This window comes from Lepisosteus oculatus, chromosome 11 (assembly GCF_040954835.1).
Source record: "Lepisosteus oculatus isolate fLepOcu1 chromosome 11, fLepOcu1.hap2, whole genome shotgun sequence".
NCBI classification, from domain to species: domain Eukaryota; kingdom Metazoa; phylum Chordata; class Actinopteri; order Semionotiformes; family Lepisosteidae; genus Lepisosteus; species Lepisosteus oculatus.
The window spans coordinates 10090407-10112945 of record NC_090706.1 but is presented as its reverse complement, the minus strand read 5'-3'; the positions used below and the strand labels follow the sequence as shown (position 1 = coordinate 10112945).

General features: G+C 39.5%; 1 protein-coding gene across 1 annotated transcript; it reads left to right on the top strand.

The window, feature by feature from the left end:
* The first annotated feature begins 248 nt into the window (after positions 1–248).
* snrnp40 (small nuclear ribonucleoprotein 40 (U5)) lies at positions 249–10538 on the top strand. Its single transcript, XM_006631300.3, has 10 exons — positions 249–520; positions 1457–1586; positions 2083–2176; positions 3437–3602; positions 4262–4384; positions 4870–4990; positions 5304–5386; positions 5742–5803; positions 7796–7899; positions 8812–10538. Exons 1-10 carry the CDS (start codon positions 401–403, stop codon positions 8859–8861), a joined length of 1053 nt encoding a protein of 350 aa, XP_006631363.1. The 5' UTR covers positions 249–400; the 3' UTR covers positions 8862–10538.
* The last annotated feature ends 12001 nt before the right edge of the window (positions 10539–22539 follow it).

Genomic DNA, 22539 nt, shown 5'->3' with positions numbered 1-22539 from the left:
TAGTCAATTCGAGAGAACACAAATGTGATCAGCTGTCCGTGCAGCTACGTACACTGTCCATTCAGCTTTTCAGTATAACAGACAGGCATTTCAACCAATACACAGCTACTCTACTTTCGGTTCCGGGGTGAGAGTCCGTCTATCGGACTCTAATGTTAGGCGGCGGGGCGGGTGAAAAATAAGGCGACCAATTACATAAGACGTAAAATAACAACCTCTAAATGTTATCCAATCAGAATCGTCAGTCACCGGAAGTTCTTTCTGCGGATGCTCGCCGCGTTTGTGTTGTTGGGTGCTCTTGGATGTGGTTCGGAGTTTAGCTATTTAGTTGAAAAGGCAACGGTTGTATCGACATATTCATTCGAAAGTAACGTTTTGATTTGAAATTGAGTAAAAAGAAATGATAGAACAGAAGAAGAGGAAGGGAGTAGGGCCAACGGAGATGGCTCTGGTTCCGACGAACAAGAGACCAAGAAATGAGCTGGTGGCCGCGGCTCAGTCCCAGCAGCTCATGCAGATGGTAGGAACTAAAAATACGTTGGCTGAATAATGCGTATAGTTCATTTTATTTTACCGAGCTCTTTGTGTTCTGCGAATTATAGCCTAAACGACACCAACTTGTTATTTACATTCGAGATATGGATGTTTTGACACACTGTACTGTTTTAAATTGAGTTCCGCCTCTTCTTTATTTTTTAATAACACCTGTTATTTGTATTTGAAATCGTGGTTAATATTTGGTAACATCAGTTCATGTTCGTTGAACATTTCAACGGCCTCAGTGCTTGATTTTGCAGTAGTGTTCGTGCAGGTTTTGACCTAAAATTCACCTAAGTTTCATACTAACAAATCATATTTCTGTTTAACAAATCAGATTTATCACAGCAAACAAATTGCTTTATAATCCTAATGCTTAGTCTGAAACTACACTGCATATATAGTATGTGTAAAGTACAATAGACAATTTAAATGTATTAGTTTGTGATCTGATCATTACATCCTGTTTGTGAAACGTTAATTTCTTCTTTGCTTTATATCATTTTTAAAACCGGGCAAAGATTGCAACGCCGAGTCTTCAAAGAAGAAGATGCGAAGGTTGTGACAAAGATGTAGTTTATCGAGGACTCCGGTCCATACACAGGAAGCCTAGTCTTAATTCTAGCTGGGAAAGTTTGTTTTGCCCTGTTTGAAGTTTAAAGATATTTTTTGTTAATGAGAATTCTAAAACATATCTGTAAAAGTACATTCTTAGAATACATTTTGGAATTGGGGAAGGTGTTCAGATGTATATGAAATCGTTTGCTGAACACAGGATTGTGGATGCAAAAGCCTCTCGTCTTAAAGACAGTCCTGCTCAACTGGAGCTGATTAGATTTTATTGTGCTCTTTGCATGAACTTCTGCCCTGAATATTATGGCTAATCTGACTCTGTACCCTCTTGTCTGTGTAATCACAGGGCCCCCCACGAAGTTCCAGTTTGCAGGCTCCTATCATGCTTCTCAGTGGCCATGAGGGAGAGGTCTACTGCTGCAAGTTTCACCCCAATGGGGCCACGCTGGCATCCGCAGGCTACGACAGGCTGATCTGTGAGTACTTGTGATCAGTTTCTTTTCCTGAGGTAATAAAAACACATGTATTAGTTCAGGTGGGTAGCTGCGTCAGCATGCGTAGGCTGCAAAGGAACAAGTAATAGGTTTATTCCGTGCCAGGGAAAAAAGAAGAAAGAAAACAACGTTTCGGCCGTGGCGTTTCGGCTCTTCAGGTGTGAGCAAATCGCATGCATGTTTGGTGTGTTGCGATTGGAGTAGAAGCAAAAGGACACTTAGACTGTGTGGCCAGCCTCTGTTCACCAGACCCCTAAAACAATTCTTTACAAAGTATGAGAGAGTACGACTTCACTCTTGTGTTTCCTAGGAAAGACTCGATTGAATACGATTTGTTCAAGGAATTTGAAAATCTCCTTATTTTTTTTTGATGAAGCAGTTGCATGTCCTTAGGGGTTCAGTACCCAAGATCATTTAAAAACAGTGTGTACAGAACATTCTCGGGCTTAATCTATTTTTCTGCTATTTTTGCTTTCAGTGCTATGGAGTGTTTATGGGGATTGTGACAATTACGCCACTCTGAAAGGCCACAGTGGAGCCGTCATGGAGTTGCATTATAACACAGATGGCAGGTAATGTATATATACCTAAATTGTTTGATTTCTACAAAGGTTCTCCTTAGTTAAATAAGAAGATTGTGTTCATATTAATGGGTTTTTTATTCATAAACGTTATGCAGCAATGTAGTTTAATTCCTCTACTTTTCAACAGTACGTTCTAGGTCCTTTTGTGTTGCTTACTGTATGCTTAGTTGAGAGCTTATTATTACTTTGAATCTGAGCAATCTAGCCTGGCAACATCTCACACATTGGACACCAAAGCTGTGTACTTCAAACAGTAGTTGATCAGCTGACTGCTGTGTGTGATTCTGGATTTAAACTTTATTTAGAAGATTTTAAGGGGCAATAGTACACGGAATCAGATTATTCACATTAATCTGTTACCTGTATCATTATTGTACTTTCAGCATTCCTTTGGTTCTGTTAACATTTCTAGACTGGACACCTCACAGAAATGCTTTAAAAAGACAGTATTATAGTGCAAAATAGAGCTGAAATGTGCCCGAGCTTCATAATCCTGTATAGCTGGGAGAGTGGAATAGCAGGGGGTGATATGCCATAATGATTCCCAGAATGACAGCTGCACAAACACAGCCATAACAGTGCTCTAGACACAACAGCCAGAGCTCACCATACACGGCATGCAGTATAGGTTTGATACAAACCCATATAGAAACACAGAGTTTAAAAGCCCAGCCCTTCTTCGAGCTTTAGCTAAACGTCTGTTTTCTCCTGTAAATCTGGCAGCTAAGGTGCTTACAAGCTACAAAGCAAATCTCTCTCTCCCAAAGTCTTTCCCAAAAATAATCTCTGTTCCAAAAATTATTCTTGTCTTTAAAAACTTTTGTCACTCCAGTGGCCGGTCCTTCAGTCACTTCCTTCTCCTTCTGATGTGGGTTGTGTAGGATTCCCTGCTCTCCTTCTACACAGCAGAGGCAGGTGGCCAACCCGGAAGCATCAGATTCCTAGTTTTAAATGTCACCAACCAATTGTCTTGCTCTGATTGGTCAAGTGATTGAAGATGGCAGTTCATTCCCCACATAACCCTCACTCCACAGCATTCTGGGGAATGTGGTTCAGACAAGAATCTCCACCCTGTCTGTACTTACTGCCCTTTTACAGACAGCAATGAGTAGCATGACAGATTGTACAGAAGCGTTCAGAAGGCACTAAACTGAGATATCGGAGTAGGACGAAGGACCTGAAAGCTGCTCTTTTTAATGTTCCTAACATGCACTACTCCTCATTGCAAGCACTGCTTTTGCTCTGCAGCTTGCTCTTCTCAGCCTCCACAGACAAGACAGTGGCCGTGTGGGACAGCGAGACAGGGGAGCGGATCAAGAGGCTGAAAGGGCACACGTCGTTCGTGAACTCCTGTTACCCAGCCAGACGAGGGCCGCAGGTGGTCTGCACAGGCAGCGATGATGGCACAGTTAAAGTAAGTGTTTCAAGTTCCCTTGTGTGCTTTTCAACATTTTGGAGATTCTTAGAAATGAAAGTTGTAGTTTGATATGGAGAACTATTAAAAAAACAAGGCTTGTGTCTCAATGGAGAACTGCCTTTTCCCTTCAGATGTCACCTTGTTACGTGCAGAGTAAAAAATGAAGGGTGTGAGCTTGATTTTACTTGGCATTGAATGTTATTGTTTATTTGATCTCTTTAAATTCAGAAGGTCACAATTTTAAATGTGTGTGGTCTGGGTTGAAGAAAGATCTTATCTGTCACAGAGCACTGTTGTCTTACTGTGCATGTGGTTCCAGCTCCATCGGAACAGTCTCCTAGGATGGGGGTTTCCAACATTGCCTCTGGAGAGCCTCAGTCCAGTATATTTTGTAACTTCCCCTGAATCTTGAATACAAGAGGTTGGACAGTCTCGTAAATTTTTCTGGAATTAAAAAAGGTATTTTAACTAAGCATCCCTGGCCCTTGACACCTAAAAGGTATTTGGCGGGTTTTTGTTATATCCAGATGAATCTAATCTAATCTAGCACAGTTAAATTGGTCTTTGCTGATTTAGTTAAGGCTTTTAAGTCAAATTCTGTTTTTGTTTTTTTTAAAAAGAGGCCTTAAATGCAAAGCTTTAATTTATCTTTGTAGCTTTGGGACATTCGGAAGAAGGCAGCTGTGCACACCTTCCAGAACACGTACCAGGTCCTGGCTGTCACCTTCAATGACACCAGCGACCAGATCATCTCAGGAGGGATTGACAATGACATTAAGGTGAGTGTCTGTCTGTCAGTCCTCTGCTTATTTGGCTGGACACTTGAAGTCAAGCATGTGCATCTCAGCGTGGTCTTGAAGTTATATTGTAACGGACACTCCAGGTTCTGTCACTGACAGTTGTATTGCCAGTTTCATTACAGTGGGGTGTGCTAATCAGGCACAGGAGAAAGTGCAGGCTGGACACGGGAGGGATTCACTTTGTCAAATTTAGCTGATTACTATAATTTTGTGATCCCTTTTGTTTGTTTTTAGTTGATCAGCATTATTTTAATTAACCTAAAGCCAATGCATTAGTACTGTAATTATCCTATAAAGCAGGGTTATGTTTTTAACCATACATACTGTATACTGTAGTCCATTATGCAGCGGTGTAGGGGTTGATTTACCTTATATGTAAATCTGGCTGGTCACAACGAGACCCTGCTATGTTTTTGCTCTGCTGCCCTAATTAAAACGAATGTTTTGCCGATGTCCTTGAACAGGTGTGGGACCTGCGGCAGAACAAGCTGATATACACCATGCAGGGACACGGGGACTCTCTGACTGGCCTGAGCCTCAGCTCGGAAGGCTCCTACCTGCTCTCCAACTCCATGGACAACACAGGTAAGCACTCGCTAGGCCTTGAGGTTGGTGGCTAGTTGCAGTTCTAATTAAGTAGCATTGGTGGGTGAAAGGCCAGTGATCCTTGATTAGTTGTATTTATAATTTAAATGGGACGTGTGGAGATCACACTCTCCTTATGATGACGGAATGAGGAGCTCTTATAAATGACTGCATATGTAGATGGGCTATTTGAGGTTCATCCAGCACGATCGGTTAATAGGTCTAATTGAAGCAACAGGCATGGGTGATGGTAAAGGAGGAGCCAGAATTGCACATTCAGAACTCTTTCTTTATTATATTAATTTTTCTTTAGTTCGAGTCTGGGATGTCCGCCCATTCGCACCAAAGGAAAGGTGTGTGAAAATATTCCAAGGAAATGTTCATAACTTTGAAAAGGTAACTTTGCTGCTTTTTTTCCTGTTCTTTTCCCATCTCTGGTGTATCTGAATTGAGGAAGACAGATGGGAATGGGGCATGTTTTTAAAGTGAAAATATTAAAAAGCCAGCCTTTGTCCATTTATCAGGAGGTAATGAATTGGGAAGCTTAATTAAAATTTAATTCATCCAAAGATCTGTAGCAAAATACACATTTTATAAATTGATTATCGTGTACAATATATATTGTCCACATGGGCCATAATCTAACATTGCTTATTTTATTGTTTTATTGAACTTGGGCTGTTTGTTTTAGGGTGTTACATGATTGAAAGTTGTAAATAAAAAGTGTTCATTTTTTTTCCCCCTTCATCAGAATCTTTTGAGGTGCTCATGGTCCGCTGATGGAAGCAAGATTGCCGCAGGCTCAGCAGACAGGTAAGGTGTTGGATACTGAGCAGTGATCTTAGATCTAAATGTTACCAGAAAATGAGTTGTATAGCACAGCAGCATGACCCACTACAGGGCTGAGAAGATGTAGATCCTGGCCATGTTACAGAAGTGACATCCCCCCCCCACTCTGAGCCCGCGAGTGACTGTGATCAAATCCCAGCTGGGGCAGAGCAGAGTTGAGCCCATCACACATGACCCTGTGTTAGAATTGCTCACAGCTAGAGCCTGCTGTGCAGTTTGTCCCTGCTGTCACAGTGGTTCGTCTGTCCTTGACAAGCCAACTTCTTTTACATGTTCTGATCTCTTTACCAGTCTCGCTCTTGGTCACATTTATTTGTGCTCTTCATATTTTGTTATGGATTTGATCACCGTCGTATGCCAGTTTTTTCTTATTTTAATTAAGCTTGCAAAACAATTTGATCTTTAAGAGCCTGTGCAAATGCATCAGCTGCATTTCTTACTTTTGTGTTGTCCGAAGATTTTTCTTATGGTGGAAATACACAAAAACAATTGCAAATGGCACAAAGAAACCCATTTTTTGTTTGTCTCATGTTGCTAGTATTTTATTATTCAACCAATACCTCAGTAGCATCTTAGTTTCTAAAGAATCCCATTCAATGAGCTTCCACAACATGGTCTGGGTTTTGTTTCTAAGCCATCATATTATTTTGTGTATAGAAATGACTTTTCTGTCCTACAAGCACCTATACTTCGCTGTGCTCTAAGGGATCACCACTTGAGATAATGTGGTCCCACTAGATGGAGCTGTTTAGGGAGGTGAAGGGCTTTAGAATTCCCATACATAAATAACATGTTTTTTGCTAGAGATTCTACTTAAATGGGTCATAATAGGGTAACTGCTACACTGCTGTAAGGATTACCCAATTTGTTTCTGAGTTGTTCATTAGGATTAAAGCATAATTTACTCAGTAGCTCAGGCCAGTTCATTGTATACTGTTTATATTGTCTGGTATTGCTCTGCACTGTGGGCCATATATTTGAAACCGTAAATGACTTCATTATGAATCAGTAGATTTAGTTTCTTAAATTCTGCTAGAGAAATGGTGGATTATCATGAGGAGGTTTTATGCTGCTGAAGGCAAATTGTAGTTTTGAGTTTGCTATTGGAGTTTTCTCATCTAATGGGCTGTATGTAGTTTACTGCTGGAGTATATTAATGTTTTTTGTGGGTTCTGAGTGCCATTTTGCTGGTGTGGGGGATTTGAGCCATAAAATATTGTTACCACATTTGTGCAAATTTACCGATCAGACATTGATTGCACATAAATGTGCAGTGTGGTCTGAATCCACTCCATTGCAATACTGTGAATACAGTATAATTGGTGCTGGAATTACTGTAATTGAAACCTTATGTGGTGACACTGTAGTGCAGTAGTTAGCATTGCTTCCTTGCAGCTCTGTGACCCTGGGTTCATATCCAGATCTGGTGGGCTATCTGCATGGAGATTGTTTGCTCTCCCCATGTTTGCATAGTTTCCTTACCACATTCCAAAGATACTAGTAGGTTAATTGGCTTCTGGGAAATTCGCCCTGGTGTGAATGTGTGTGTTTGTCTGTGTGTGCCCTGTGATGGACCGGCGTCCTGTCCATCATGGGCTGTTGCTTGCCAGGATTGGCTCAGGCTCCCCCATGACCCTGAATTGAGAGAAGTGGTTAGGAAATGAAAGAAAATGAAGACTTGTGCACCTCTCATTTATCCCCTCACCTTTTGCAGTCTGATCAATATCATGTTATTAGGTTCAGTCCATAAACATAGAAAGTCCTATGCTAATAGAATAATTCCATGCAATGCTTGCAATGCTTTATTTTGGCATTGTGTATTTGTGAGTTCTTATCTCAAAGTAGATGTGGTTAATGTCTCTTAACCAAGCAGCATGCGGGGATCTAGCACTTTGTCAGTGCCAGTGTAGTGAAATGAAGGCCCATATCAAGTGAAGCATGCCTTGCACGTTGCAGGTTTGTGTATGTGTGGGACACCACTTCCCGGAGAATCCTGTACAAGCTGCCTGGCCATGCTGGCTCTGTCAACGAAGTGGTCTTCCACCCCGAGGAGCCCGTTGGTAAGAGTTGTGTGCAATATGCACTTTTCTCTCTTGTCATGCCGTAGCACGGACAGACTCCACTGGCGATGGGTATATGTTGTCGAGATTTATGTAAAAACACCCGTAACCCCACATGCCAAAATTTGTTTGGGACTTTGGTGGTAAAAATTCAAGCTAGTGCATACATGTTCCCAATAATATTGCTGCTGTACAGATAGGATGGTGACGTAACTTTTATTATGGGTTCACAGTATTTCACATTATGTACAGGTTAAAGTATTGAGGCTGCAGTTCCCTAGGTGTGAACATCCCCTTCTGTGTATCGCCATTATAAGTTTCCAGGGTTCTAGAATTTCTCCAGTTTTTGTAATAAAACAAACATTAAACAAAATCCTTTTAATGTGCTGTAAATGACATCACTGAAACTTTGTGCTTTTAGAATCTGCAAAATTGCTTAATTTTTCTTTTTTTAATAGATAAGTTTCTTTTAATTCAGAGTTGTTCAATGTTACTTGGCTCCCACTTGGAGTATTCAGCATATATTCGGTATACTCCTACTTGGCGTGTTCCTCATTATTGAAGGCTTTGGTGTTGTAGTTATTGATTATTATGATGCAATTTCCCACACATAATTCTTGATGTACTGCACCTCCCCTTATCCTACAGGAATGTTGGAAAAGGGATTTGGGGTTTAGATTTTGCACCATTGCAACTGCTTCTGGAATTCTGCTTCTTTTGCTGTTAAACAGTGGTGTGATAAGGGGTCTCCTTGACTTATGGATGAATAAAAATAAGCCTCCATGCCTTTGGTATCACAAGCATTACTCTTAGGGGAACTAGTACTTTTTTAGTTGAGATCAATAAAGACTAACTTCAGACTGAAACGAAAGAGATTAAGCCAAACTCATCTTATCTTTTCCTTTGATGCAGTTCTTTCAGGGTCAAGTGACAAGCGGCTGTACATGGGAGAGATCCAGTAGAGGACGCAGGGAAATCAACACCTTGTTTCTGCTTTGGAGTCAAACCACTCAACCTCATTGAATAACTTGGCCAGGCATGTCTCTAGTGCTGTCCTGGGATATGTGCTTTCTACAATCAAGCCAGATGGCTTATATCATGCCAGCAAAACGGTCTTTAGACTGGCTTTGCTGGAATTGACACCTCCTGCACAGTCATGAGGATAATCCAAACAGAAGTTGACCCCTTTTGTAAAATAATTTCTGTTGTGAAGGCTGCCACAGAGCACGTAAGAAATTTGTATGATTTTCCCCGAAAGTATTTTAAGAGGTGTTTTAAACAACAGCCTGTAATAATGGGCAGGCAGGATTCTGGATTCCATAACTTGAATGATAGCAGTCTTTAATCACATGAACAGTCTATTCCAGCATTATAAAGTGGAAGAGATTGAAAAACTATTTTTACTGTCATATGCCTTACAGTTAGGTGGCATGTGATGTGAGTTAACTGGAACAGAGTGTTGCATGGTTTCGTTCAAGCTGTCTGAAGGTGGCTCCAATTAATTCTCCACTGTGTACATTGTGACTACCAATGTTTCCTGTCGATACGTAAACACTGTCAAACTGTATTTTATGTGAAATGACAGTCATTTCAATTTAAAAAATTAAAAGAATGGAATTCAAGTGAAAAAAATGTTTGTGATTATCTGCTATTTTGATGTTCCCAAATATCCTGGGAAAACACAAGCCTTCCTGAAGAGGGTTGAAGTGTTTTACCTTATGGAAAAACTATAAATATTGATAATCCCACTTCTAACTTATTCAGTGTTTTATGGAAGATGACCTGGCATCATTTTGTGCTTTGGTCTGCATAGCCATAACTCACCGACAAGTTAGAAGACCGCAGATGTGATACTAGGTAATGATCTTATCCAGTCGTCTTTCAATATTTCTTAAAAATTGACTTATAATAACAATATTCTGCAAGAGTCATGCAGGGTTAAAGCAAAAAGATTAATGTTTTTTTAAATACTGTGTAATGAATTACCCTCAAGCCTTAATAAGCATATTGTAGGAAAACGGTACATGGTGAGAATATAATGCATACTGGTAAATGTTATGCCAGTGTCTCTATAGAAGTTCGTAGTCTGTGCTTTATACAAACAAAAATACCCTTTGGTCATCTGTTATTAACATTTCTGTACCACAGGTAAGTTTTTTTTACAACAGAGCAGTGTACAGTGTATGGGCATTTTTATTTTAATGAATTCCCCCCCCCCGAAGAAAATAAAACATTGCTTACATTCAGCAATGTAAACATTTAAAAGAAATTGGTAATGTTTTAACTGGCCACGTGTCATTTTTTTGACACAAGCACTGAATTGCATGCTGGATACCACAGCGGAAAGGGAATGAAACTACACGTGTCCTTTTTCCTGAAAGAAACTGGTAGAAGTCCTCGTTTTACTGTCGGGAGAAACGAAGATCCCCCCGGAACTGCAGATTCCATATGCCTTGTCTGCTCTGAAACCAATGAAGTCTGTAGGCTGTGTGGCCGGCACAGGGGAAATTGTATTTGTTGTTCGGTGGATTAAATAATTTTAAAATCTCTAAAATGCCACAAAGCTGTGAAAAACACCCTTTGTACCACAAGGAAATGTTTTTATTGTGAATTTTTTTAAAATAAACTTTTTTATCTAAGTGCTTGGGCCCTTATTTTACACAAGGGTCTTTATTCTCTTACCATTGGTGTCATAGACTGATGAAGTGCACATCTCTGACCTCAACCATATCGGTAATTCCTGAGGAAGAAACCCCTCATATTGTCTTTGTGAAAAAAAAACTCTTTATTGAAGGACTGTGGTGTTGGTAGATGTGTTAATTAGAGAAGCCCTCTGCTAAGGTGTCCCAGGAATTGCCCTTTTTCTGAGGATGTGATTGTGAGAAATCTGGAGCAGGGAAAAGTTCTTGGTAGTTACATGAGGCTACCACTTAAACCAATATATACCGAGACTGGCCCCTAATTAAAATCGGTAGCACTTACCATACTGTATGTGTGTGTGTTGGTGCTGTTTTAGTCTTTATCTGAGTATTTAAAAGCTAACTGGAAAAGTGGCTGTGCAGGATAGTATCACCTCACCTGTTCCTTAGAACATGCGCTTTGTGCAGCAGTGCTTCATTACAGACTCGGGAACTTGTATATTATGAACCAGTTAGTGGCAAAACAACGAGTGGAGAAACCAGAGCAGCTCCAGCCTGTCGGAGCAGAATTATGCATTTTGCAAACTGCACATCGTTCTACAAGATTAGGGCTGATCACTTCACAGCCATGAAAATATGCTGTAGAAACAGTCATCTCCAGCCGAAAAACAAAAATCAGACACCTGGCTTCTTTTATTGTAGAAAGATTCTGCAGAGGATAAGAGTTGTCAGAACAGAACCAATAACTGCATCCAAATCAAGAGCACCAGTGCACTGCTTTCTTTCCAGCTGGATTTCTGTTATGGTTGGTGGCAAAGAGCCTTGGATACAGCAAAACTGTTTTCAATCGAAGAGTGTGTATACAGCAGGCATTACATCATGCTGTAATATTGACTTTGTTTCTTACTTAAAGTCTCTATTTTAGTAAACATTAGCAGACATATAAGGAGCATAAGTGTATCAGATATTGTGTCAATATTATCATACTGATGCATACTAAATAAATTTTTAGAACACATGACTTAGGATGCCTTTGTAAATGTCTTTTTTGACATTTGAACTACAGGACTCTTTCGAAAATAGCAACAGTAATGATCCATCAGTCCTGTCCAAGCCTATTGAAGTAAGGATTGGACAGGACAGTCAGTCCATTGCAGGACACACACATCAGAGTCAATGCCTCCCCAGCTGAATAACCTACTCAAAATTCTGGTCTAAAGAGAAAGGGGAAGGGTATGTACAATTTCAGACTTAGACTGCAGAGGGAATAATATTAGAACTCATGACAGGCTTATAATGATTTTTGAGCACTTGCACATTAAAATATCTGCAGTTTATTTTCATCCTCCCCCGAATTCTCCTTTATCTATACAGTACAATACGTGCACTATTCCTTCTTGCAGAGACAGTGGTCAGCTCAGAGCTGATGGATCAACACAGGAGTCCGACCCTCACTGCAGCTGGTACTGAAGCAGGCTGAGGAAGAGGAACAACCCGGAGCCTAGCACGGTGAGGAAGGAGCAGGTGATGGAGAGCAGCAGCCCCGCGGTGACCACCAGCTCCTCCAGCCCAAGGCTGCGGTGCGGCAGCGGATGGCGGTAACGCAGGTAGCGGCAGGCCATCGCCACCAGGACCATGAAGCACAGGTAGCTGCAGCTCACCATGAGAGGGTGGAGGTCCGCTGACACCTCCCTGGGCCATGACTGCCCTTCCTCCTCCGGAACGCGATGTCTTCTGACGACAGGCACCAGCCCCAGAGAGAGAGCGCGCCGAGACAGGAGAGGCACAGCTGTCAGAGGGCGGCCAAACGAAAAAAAAACCGACAGCCTGTGGAGCACTCCACATCATCCAGTACACGACACCGCGCCTCATGGAGGCAAGACGAGCTTTTTGGACAACATTTGCGAGTGTCAGCGCCCTCAGTGTCTCCTGGCTGACAGAAGTTCCAGCTTTTTTTCAGCTCCCCTAGCCTGTGAAGGAGCAACATTAAAAAACATGAAAATCAATCTGAAAGTCATTACTGGGACCTTCGCACTGAAAGAATGTGTACAGCAGGGATGGGTAATCCAGCATGTGTCTCCTGAAAAATGGCCACAGGATATGCAGCTGTGAGAAGCCATATGAATAGATACTTTTATGTGCATTAAAATGCCAGAGCAGCACGTCCTACATTGCATTTCATATGGAGAAGGTTAATAAATTTGTTCAGGAAATGTGATGATTCCTGCTAATTTTTTCACTCGGTAACATTGCCTTGGGGTCTGTGTTAGTAGTGGAAAATCACAGATTTAAGAGAACTTTATTGAATAAGACAGTGTTTTTGGTATAGGAAAAGCCTGTACGGCCTGCTTCACAGGTTTGCATTTACACAAGCTTCAGCGAAAGTAGTTCTTAGAAAAGGGTGTTTTTAGATATGCTTCGCTCCACCACTTCTGCATATGTGTTGTCAAATTAATCGTGCAGTGTAAACGGACTACTGTGTGTGCACTGCACTGCAAAGGAGTTTGTCAGTTCGTTTTTGTTTTCGTTTTGCCTGCCTCCACTGCAAAAATATTGATTTATTTTTGCTGGGTGAAATGGAAACAATTGCAAATCAAAAACTGAATCATACTCGCCAATGAATGGATGCTGTCTCTTGGGTAAAAGCAGTAAAGCTGCTTGGTTTGTTAAAAATCAACTACAAAGCTACAATATGTAGTCTTTTTTTATTTCACTTGATGCATTTTTCCAAAGTAGCAATTTTTTAACATTTTTAAATGGTAACAAAATCAATGTAACTTAATCCTCCTGATATTTAAACCTATTTTGACAGTAATAACAACTTTGACTGCCACTACCATATATATATTTCAATACTACTAAATATATGTTTATATAAATAGATTTGTCTGTGCTACAGTATGTACTGTATTGCATAGCACAAATCTCATTTTATACTGACAGAGGCAGAGAGTGAGAAGGAGAATACAGACAATCTAATCTAATGGTGTGGGACTTCTGCTCTTAAATGTCATTTTTTTAAAGGAATGTCAAGGCTAAACAATTCTCATCAAGACAGAGGCTGTGAACACCTCCAGGATGGAAGCATCTGTAAAATCAAATTTTAATTCTATTGTTTGCTAATTAAGCGTTGTTGTATTCCAGTCTTTGACCTCATACTGTAATAACTGGATCTTATATTGTGTTGATTATTGTGTAACATACTCATTACATTGTAATTCTGAACACACTATAACTCTAAATATCATAACCCATGCACTATCTCTCTACAGCTTGGTAATGATGGGTTTAATATTAGCCATCTTAGAAAAAGGTGTCATTGAAATAAACCCCCTAAAGTTTAGTTAGAATTAAAGTATTATTGCCTATAGCATACTTTAGCTTTAATTAACAATTAATTAGCCATCAATAGAATGATCAATAATCTGCAATTCTTTTGTATTTTTAAATAGTGACATAGCAGTTCATAAATTACAAGAAAACCTAATTCCAAATACATAAAATGAATTAGAACAGGAAATCCATAATCTGTGCCATTTTGTGCATCGGTTTAAGGTTTACCTCTGGTTCAACGTTCTGCAAAATATCTAGAACCATTCCAGAAACAAAACATAAGTTAGATAAAATGAATGTGTGTTATAAATAGGAATTGTTATAAATATCTGAAACTGGCTGCAGTAATTAAACAGAATAAAGTTGTAGATATGCGCTGTACACATGCTCTGATTTTTCTAATTATTTCAAGGATATGTACACTTACCTTCTGTAGGCACTGAACAATTCATACTTCCCACTGATACAATGTTCATAGAAAATCTTCTCACGCATAAATGTCTTGCGTTGGATAAAGAGTTCAATTAAGTTAAATTCATCAAGAATAGTCATGCATAATTTAATTAAGGAAGACTGGATTACATGCAGTCTGGAGTCCAATCTATCAATCTAAGCCGAGAGGCAGTGTTTTCGATCGAGGCGGGACAGTGCTGCTCTTACCCCTGTGAGGGCGCAGCTTCTAGGCTGCGGAAAAGCAATTTTCTACTGACAATCCACTGGGCTGTCAATGTCAAGCTCATCCACACATGAGCTTGTCACAAATAGAAGGCACACGTAAGAAATGATCCAGTGAAAAGTGTAAGTATTGGAACAGTGACGTGAACTTTGTCATTCTTGCCGTGTTATAATGAAAGTTGCATTTCAGATCAAAAGATTCACAAGAAACAGAATTTCAGGTTTTGTTTCTGGGTATTATTGTGCATGCATATTTAGCCATATTGGAAAAATGTTGTTTGGTATGTTCAATCTGCCCATTTAATACTGGTATTAAGTTTTCTGCTAATTCCTACTACTGTATGTCCTACTATGCCACCATTTAAAAAAAGCTTATGAATTGCAGATTAATTATCTTTGTACTTGTTTTAACATGGCTAAATGTGAATGCAAAGTAATACCCAGAAACAAAAGCTAAGATTTGATACCTTTTCGTCATATTAATCTTTTAATCTGAAATACAAAAGACATTACTTCACTGTCCCAATATTGAGCTTTTCACTGGAGGTGTCTCTCTTGGTGGAAACATACAGGGTAGATTTTAACATATTTTCAGGCAGTGTAAATACAATCTGCCCAACGAGCAAAGACAATCTTATTTCCAAACCTTGGTTGCCTGAAAACATATTAACCTTGTGGTTGCTGGTACAGTAGCTAATTGATCTCACCCAGCTGTTTCCTGAAAGATGGCAGGGTATTGATTAGAGATCTTGCTCCAAACCGCCACAAAACCAGAGCCCTAGATTTTAAAATTAAGATCAGGTAAGCAGTGTAACCTGTAACCTTTTCCAAATTTGAAAAAAAAATGAAGCATTTTTCTGTCTGGTATTAAACTGGTTCCTTTTTGTGGCTGGTTCCACATTAACGGACATTTGGACATAACACTCAAACAACAATGCGTTAAGAAAAAATCTTTGAAAAAAATACATAGAGATTTTACCCGTCTCTGAAATCCTAAAGCTTCAAACCATTAGCATTTTTTTTTCTGGAACTTAAAGGAGAACTGGAAGCATAAAGGAAATAAATTTAGGACAGACACTGCTAAAACATGCTCCCCAACCTGGTAGCTGAAGCCAGAGGCAGGATGAAAATTTTCAGTTCTTTTTAGATACTAAACTACCCACCGAGTAAGATGTTTCACTCAGCCATGTCGATGAAAATAGTAGGAGCGCTAATGTTGGAAAACTGAGCAGAGAGATATTTTGTCCTTGTAAAACTTTAGCTTAAGTTGTTACAATGCGACACTAATAAAGGGAATTTTATATTTCCAATCTTAATAACCTAATATGACCTTCTAATTGAGTACATCCCATGACATAATACTGGGTGAAAACCCAAACAGTAGATTTAATATTACAGGTTATAAAGCAAAGACGATTAAGCGTGCTGATCGGGCTTTTGAGATGTTAAGGATCTGTCTTGATCTCTGCTTTTCTGCTTCCGTTTCGACAATGTAGCTGCAGCCGTTTAATAAGACCGCTATTTCTAAACATACTATTATTATTTTTGATTCCTTTAAAATTACACCGAAATCTATTGAAATATAGTGTAACGCTTACGGCCGACAGGCACTGTGTAAGATCCGGCGTACCAGAGCAGGTGATGTCACCGCCCTTCCCTGTGATAGCAGGACTACAGCTACTGGGCTGTAGAGAGAACTCTCTTTGGCTCACGGGGCTGGGTCGCTGCAGAGTGGCGTGGGAGTCCCGGGTTCGAGCCCAAGACGGTGGGAGGGCGACCTAATGCGGCAAGGGCGCCCGCCTGAGCCCCCGTTGCGTTACAATATAAAGACCCCTTCTTTCAGTTCTTTTATTTCCCTGTCGGTGCTTGTGCAGCTTCCCCCATTCCACGATCTGATCAAATCTACTGTATGAGGTTTAACATCAGACAGACGTGGTTTAGGAAGGTCGGGTCACAAACACTACTTAATACCACCCAATCTATCGGCAATAAGTAAAACAGACAATAATAACGCTGAACCCGAGCTAGAGTAAGACTATGTTTCCAAAAATAGTATAATCTTTTTCATGTTATTAAACAAAAACGATTAAGCGAGCACAATTGTGCTTTTGTGATGTTACTGATCTGTCTTTATTTCCGCTTCAGTTTTTTTACAATGTGGCTGCAGCTGTTACACAAGACTTCCGTTTATAAACACACCATGATTATTATTGAGTTGCTTTAAAATTACAGAATGTTTTAGCTACACACAAAATAATGGTAATGTATGCACAGAAGAAAATGGTTTTGCAAGATGCCAAGACTGATCTTCTACTGGTGGCTACCCAAGGACTAATGCAATTATTTTTACTTATGAACGTCTGGGGAATGAATTGTTTATGGTTGGGAAATGTTTCCAAAAGTTGTGTTTGTAGAAATCAATTAAACATATCACATTATGGAAGCCTCCATAATCTTGTAGCACTCCAACAAGATTTGTACAGTACAGAAAAGAATAAACACACAACAAAAGCTATTATTTGAAGAAAGTAATAAAATCTGTTGAGTTAATGCCCATGTTCTGTCACTGTACTGACTTCAGCTGTATTCTTAAATGTGAAAATTCCATTGTTTTTTTCCTAGGAAATCTTTTATTAATGTTGTTTGACTTCTGAGTTCCCAAAACAGATAAAAGTGGAGGAAGACTAGAAATAAGTTAGAAGCTTTGCAAATTGTATGACAAATCCACTTTCTTGTGTGGTTTTGGTCAAGACCTTTAGAAGTTTCTTTATGGAAGGGTGCATTCTTTATATCTCAACGTCCACCCCATCAATAGCCTCTCTGAATTACAAAGAGCAAGTACAACTTAACAGACACACAAGCATATTTTGTTTAATAATAAGAAACAGTTATTTGAGCTGGTCCTTTGAACACAACACTTCTGATTAAAAAAATAGACATTACAAAATCATCCTCTACACTGTGTAAAACAGGAAGTCATGGTCACAGACTTTCCTGTCCTTGACCCCAGTCTAAGTACAGTTGAGACCAGGTGCCTACAAACAGGAGGTGTTGATAGCTGCTCACATATCTTTTCACGCTGGTAATCTTCTTGAATCTCCTGTTAATTTGTTTTCATAACACACATACAGTGCTTTGCAAAATTCAGATTTGAGATGGGCTGTCCATTCTCCCATGTAGGACAGCTTTGTTGAGTGAATTGAGTGATATTGTTGGAAGATGCACATTTTCTCTAGTGTTAATGAACTCTTTCAAAGTCACAGTTGGTTTCATGTTGCCATCCCAAACCAATTTCATCCATGCCTGGCAGTTCAGTTAGCAGGGACAGACAGATTTAGGTAGTTCTCTGGGTGGAATGATACACACTACATTTACTAATGATCAACTCCACAGTGCTTTAAAGAGATATTCACTGCTTTCCATTTGTTTATACCATATCTCCTGATCTGTGCTTTTCTATAGCTTTTCCCTGAGTTGTTTTGAATACTCCTTGGTCTTCATAGGTAAGATTTTGCTTAACACTCATGGCCTGACTAAAGGACCTTACAAGGATCTTACAAAGGCAAACCATATGAGCCAATATCATTGCACACAGACAGAGGCCACTCAAACAATTGTGTGGCTCATAAAAATAATTTTGTGCACTAAAATTAATTTAGGTTTGCAACAGCAAATAGTTTGAGTACTTTTTCCATCATGATCTCTCCTTTTTTCTTTCTTTGTTTTTTGTTTTTAATGGGTGGAGTGGGTTGTATATATAACAAATATAAAACAGCTACTTGCAAGTGTCATGACTGCAAGCTTTAAAGCAATGAAAGTTTAAATGTAATCAATTACTGGTTTATAGCAAAATTTTTAAACTTGGCCTTTTAAGAATCCCGTAGTTTTACATACTAGTATGAAGTGTCAATGAATTTCTTTCATCCTTGGAGAAGAAATTGCTCTGAACTATTTTTATGAATATGCACACATATTTGCTCCAGCCCTCAACCCTTTGAACAGGGGGTTTATAAAGAATGGATCTTGTGTTCCTAATATGACTTCATACAGTATATGCATTATTTCTTTCTTATTTAGGTTTATTATTATATTTAGACATTTTAAAGAATGCCAGTTTCCTCTAATTTTGTTCTAAAGGTTTAACGGCTAACAATGTAGTTGCTACTTGCAGGACACAGACTCCCCTGTTGTCAAAGAGCGCATCTATTTTAGTTGTATCAATGGAGTGATCATAAACTTAGAGATGAAAGCAAAGTCTTCAAAGTGATGTCACAGCTACTTCCTTGACTAATGAATAAAGAAGTCATTCTTTTAATTGCTGGACTTCTGACACTCAATGTTTCCATTATTATGAATATTATAGTTCATCCCATAGACTTTTTTAAATAGGGCAGCAAGGTGGCTCAGTTGTTAGCATTTGCTGCCTCACTGTACTAGAGTCCTGGGTTAAATTCCAGACCAGGGGTGCTATCTGTGTGGACTTTGTTTTCCCTGCTCCCCTTTCTTCCAATAGTCCAAAAACATACTTATAGGTTAACTGGCTTGGGAAAACCGGCCCTGGTATGTGCAATATATGCATGTTTGTGTTTGAGTGTGCCCTTTGATGGACTGGTATCCCATCCAGGGTGTATTCTGCCTTGTGTCTGTTGCTTGCTGTGATCGGCCCTGGCTCTGCTTCTAAAATTGGAGGAATTAATGATACGGGCAGCTAAATATTTTTTAAATACTAAAAAATGTACAGTAGGTAAGCTTTTAGCTTTGAACACTTTTGTCTTGTTGTCACATATCAACTGTGTTGCATTTTGTTGTTCTTGTTTACTTAATGGATTTCAGAAATATTGAACCACAGTCATGTCACACTTGCAACAACATTGCAAAAGAAAACAAAAGAAAACACGTGAGGATTGTGGGACAATAACCTTGTAGATCCTTGCAAAATTAACAGTATATTCCTGAACCAAAATCTTGCAACAGTGCAAAACTTTCATGGAAAGAATCCCAGGGAATGTTTAGCAAAATAACTTGTTTCTTGTTTAGAGTTTTCTTGTTTTGTTTTTTTATACAGTATTTCGCAATGCACTCTATGGCTTTTTTATGAGTCATGATAGATTTTACCTGTTTTTTAAATAACCTTGCTTGTATGCTTCCTCTCCTTTCTTACTGAGCATGCACTACTAACTGTAATGATCAACACCAGTGCAAAACTTAACTGTCATGGAATAGCTGACTTCAGTTCAAATCTTAAAATCGAGCCTTAGAATTTCAACGCATTTCCTCCTTGTACCAGCAGGCTTCCAGTGGGAGTACAGACATGGACTCAACTTTGTGAATTACTGCAAAAGTGACATTGGCCGACTAGTAGGAGGCGCTCTTTCCTCAGGACAGGCGTTTGAATGTCTAAGCCTCTGTACAGTAAGTGTTGATACCACACAGCAGGGAGCTCTATCTTCCAGATGCAATATTAAACAGAAGTCCTGAGTCATAAGATCCCATGGAAATTTTCACATGCAGGTGTTAACCCTGGTGTCCTGGATAAATTGCACTCTGGGATCCTGTATTCCCTCTCAATTCAGCTGGTGAATACAATTCTCACTTCTCTCCTGATCTGCTGTAAAGTGGGACTGCAGGAGTGGGTCTTCTCCTGTATCTAAAGTGCTTTTGGGATCCTTTGGCATGAAAAGCTTTGTATAAATGCAAGGAATTATTTTTCATCTTCTATACTTTTTGCTATGTGCACTCTGTAGAAACAATTTTTACTATGGCATAAAATGAATTGCTTACATTTGCATTGTACAGAACTTTATGCTTTTCTTCCAGCTTTCTACACTGCTGTGAAAAATCAAAATCGCTTTGTTGCCTGAGCCCCTTTGTCCAATTTTGAACCACAATCTTATTTTGAATCATAGCATTCCAAACTGTTCAATTGGAAAAAGTATAGAAATGGTAATTTGGGTGACTGAATTAGCACACAATAATGTTTTACAGGAGCCACCAGGCTGAATGGTGGCACTGTGGCTAAGGATCTGTGACTGTGGCTGGAAGGTTGTTGGTTGAAGTCCCGTGGACAGCAGAGGAATCCACTCTGTTGGGCCCCTGAGCAAGGCCCTTAACCCCAGCTGCTCCAGGGGCACTGTATAAATGACTGACCCTGCACTCTGACCCCAAGCTCCTCTCCCTGTCTGTGTCTCTCATGGAGAGCAAGCTGGGGTATGTGAAAATTCAAATTCCTAATGCAAGAAATTGTAGAGGGCTAATAAAGTGATCTTATCTTAAACAAAGTAAACATCTTCATGCGTTGTGTAAGCAGTTCATTGCTTGCTGATAAGTACAGGTTGAAAACTGCCAGTGACCACCAGGGGGAGTGTTTTCCTTTGCTCTGTCAAAAGAAACAGCATCGAGTTCTAAAAGTATTTACCAATTAATAAACATTAACAGGAGAACAACAAAATCATTTGGGGATAAACACCATGCTAATATTAGACATTTTATTTTGTGCTAAATAATTCCTTAATGTGCCCTAGATCTGATATACGTCTGTGGCAATTGTGCAGTTTCTTTTAGCTGTCGTCAAACGCAGTACTACAGTATAGTTCAGTATGTTGGCCTAATAATTTGTTACGTGCCTTACATAAAGCTACACAAGCAAACCTGTTTTCTCTCTTTCCAGAAATTATTTTACCCTTTATATGTGGTAGTGCTACACTTAACAATTTTGCTTTATAATACTACTATACAACAAGACTATCGGTTTACAGGCACAACACAAATGTCTTATATAACAAATAGGAGATTTATATTTTTGGCTATGCCCTGTGATGGACTGGCATCCTGTCCAGGGTTAACCTTGTCTTACATCTGTTGCTTTTTGGACAGGGCCTGGCTCCCCTGCAAACCTGAATTTGTAGAAGCAGTTAGATGGATATATACATGTTCTGGACAGCTTTTTCCCTCCTGGACAAGAGTCCTGTCCAATAAAATGCCTACAGAGGTCAGAGGTTGTGTGATGCTGTGTTCTTACTCTTTGGCTAAAGATCTATTGACATCTTTGGCTATGAAAAACATGAAAACCATTTTACTCATTTAATAGTTATTGCAGTCTATTTTTTTTTCAACGAAAGACCACAAAACAGGTTTGCCTAAAAATACACAAACCAGAGCTAGCAAATACATGCCAGAATTTACACGAAACAGAACAAAGACATCAACTGCAGAGCAGTGTGAGTGTGCCAGATTCTCTGCTAGAGCCTGTGACTTTTACAGCAATCACCTCGCTGATTAATTCTGTTGATGATAAATGTTAATCACCAAAATGTATTAATTTATGTCAAGCCTGTATAATAGAATGTCAGTTCACTTGCTAGAATAAAGTCATTTTCCTCAAAATAACTTTGTGAAATTGTTGCTGGTTCAAGTTTCTTTTGCTGCTCATTGCACTGGTGTAACATTTAAAGTGCACTTTTATCAATTGTACATACTTTCCTAGAAACCTTCTTGCTAAAAGGTCAGCAATTTGTCTTTTTTTTCAGCACTATTACCATTTCTAAGCTGAAGTCTCCAGAGTCTGGTAAGCTCTTCACAGTTGCTGTATTTTTCTTGCACACTTTTAAGCTCCATTGTCTTGTCATTTTTAGAATAGAAAAACAGTTGAGCCTTTTTCCAAATTATTTTGTATTTCAACTTTTTCTCCTTTGCTGTCACTTACGGGAGGCATGAGGGAACAATGGTTAGCATTTCTGCTTTGCTGCACTGGGGCACTGGGGCCAATTTCAGACCTGGGGTGCTGTCTGTGTGTATGTTCTAACCATGGTGACATGGGTTTTTTTCCAGGTGCCCTGGTTTCCTCTTTCCTCTCCAATGACATAGTGGTGGGTTACTTGGCGTCTGGGAAAATTGGCCCTGGTGTGAGTGTGTGCGTGTCTATATCTTTGTGTGTGCCCTGTGATGGACTGGTGTCCTGTTCAGGGCTCGTCCTACCTTGTAGTTGGTTGCAGTT

Coding starts and splice junctions, on each gene's coding strand:
- snrnp40 (XM_006631300.3), top strand. CDS start 401: ATGATAGAACAGAAGAAGAGGAAGGGAGTAGGGCCAACGGAGATGGCT. Junction 521..1,456: donor CCCAGCAGCTCATGCAGATG/GTAGGAACTAAA, acceptor GTGTAATCACAG/GGCCCCCCACGAAGTTCCAG. Junction 4,991..5,303: donor CAACTCCATGGACAACACAG/GTAAGCACTCGC, acceptor ATTTTTCTTTAG/TTCGAGTCTGGGATGTCCGC.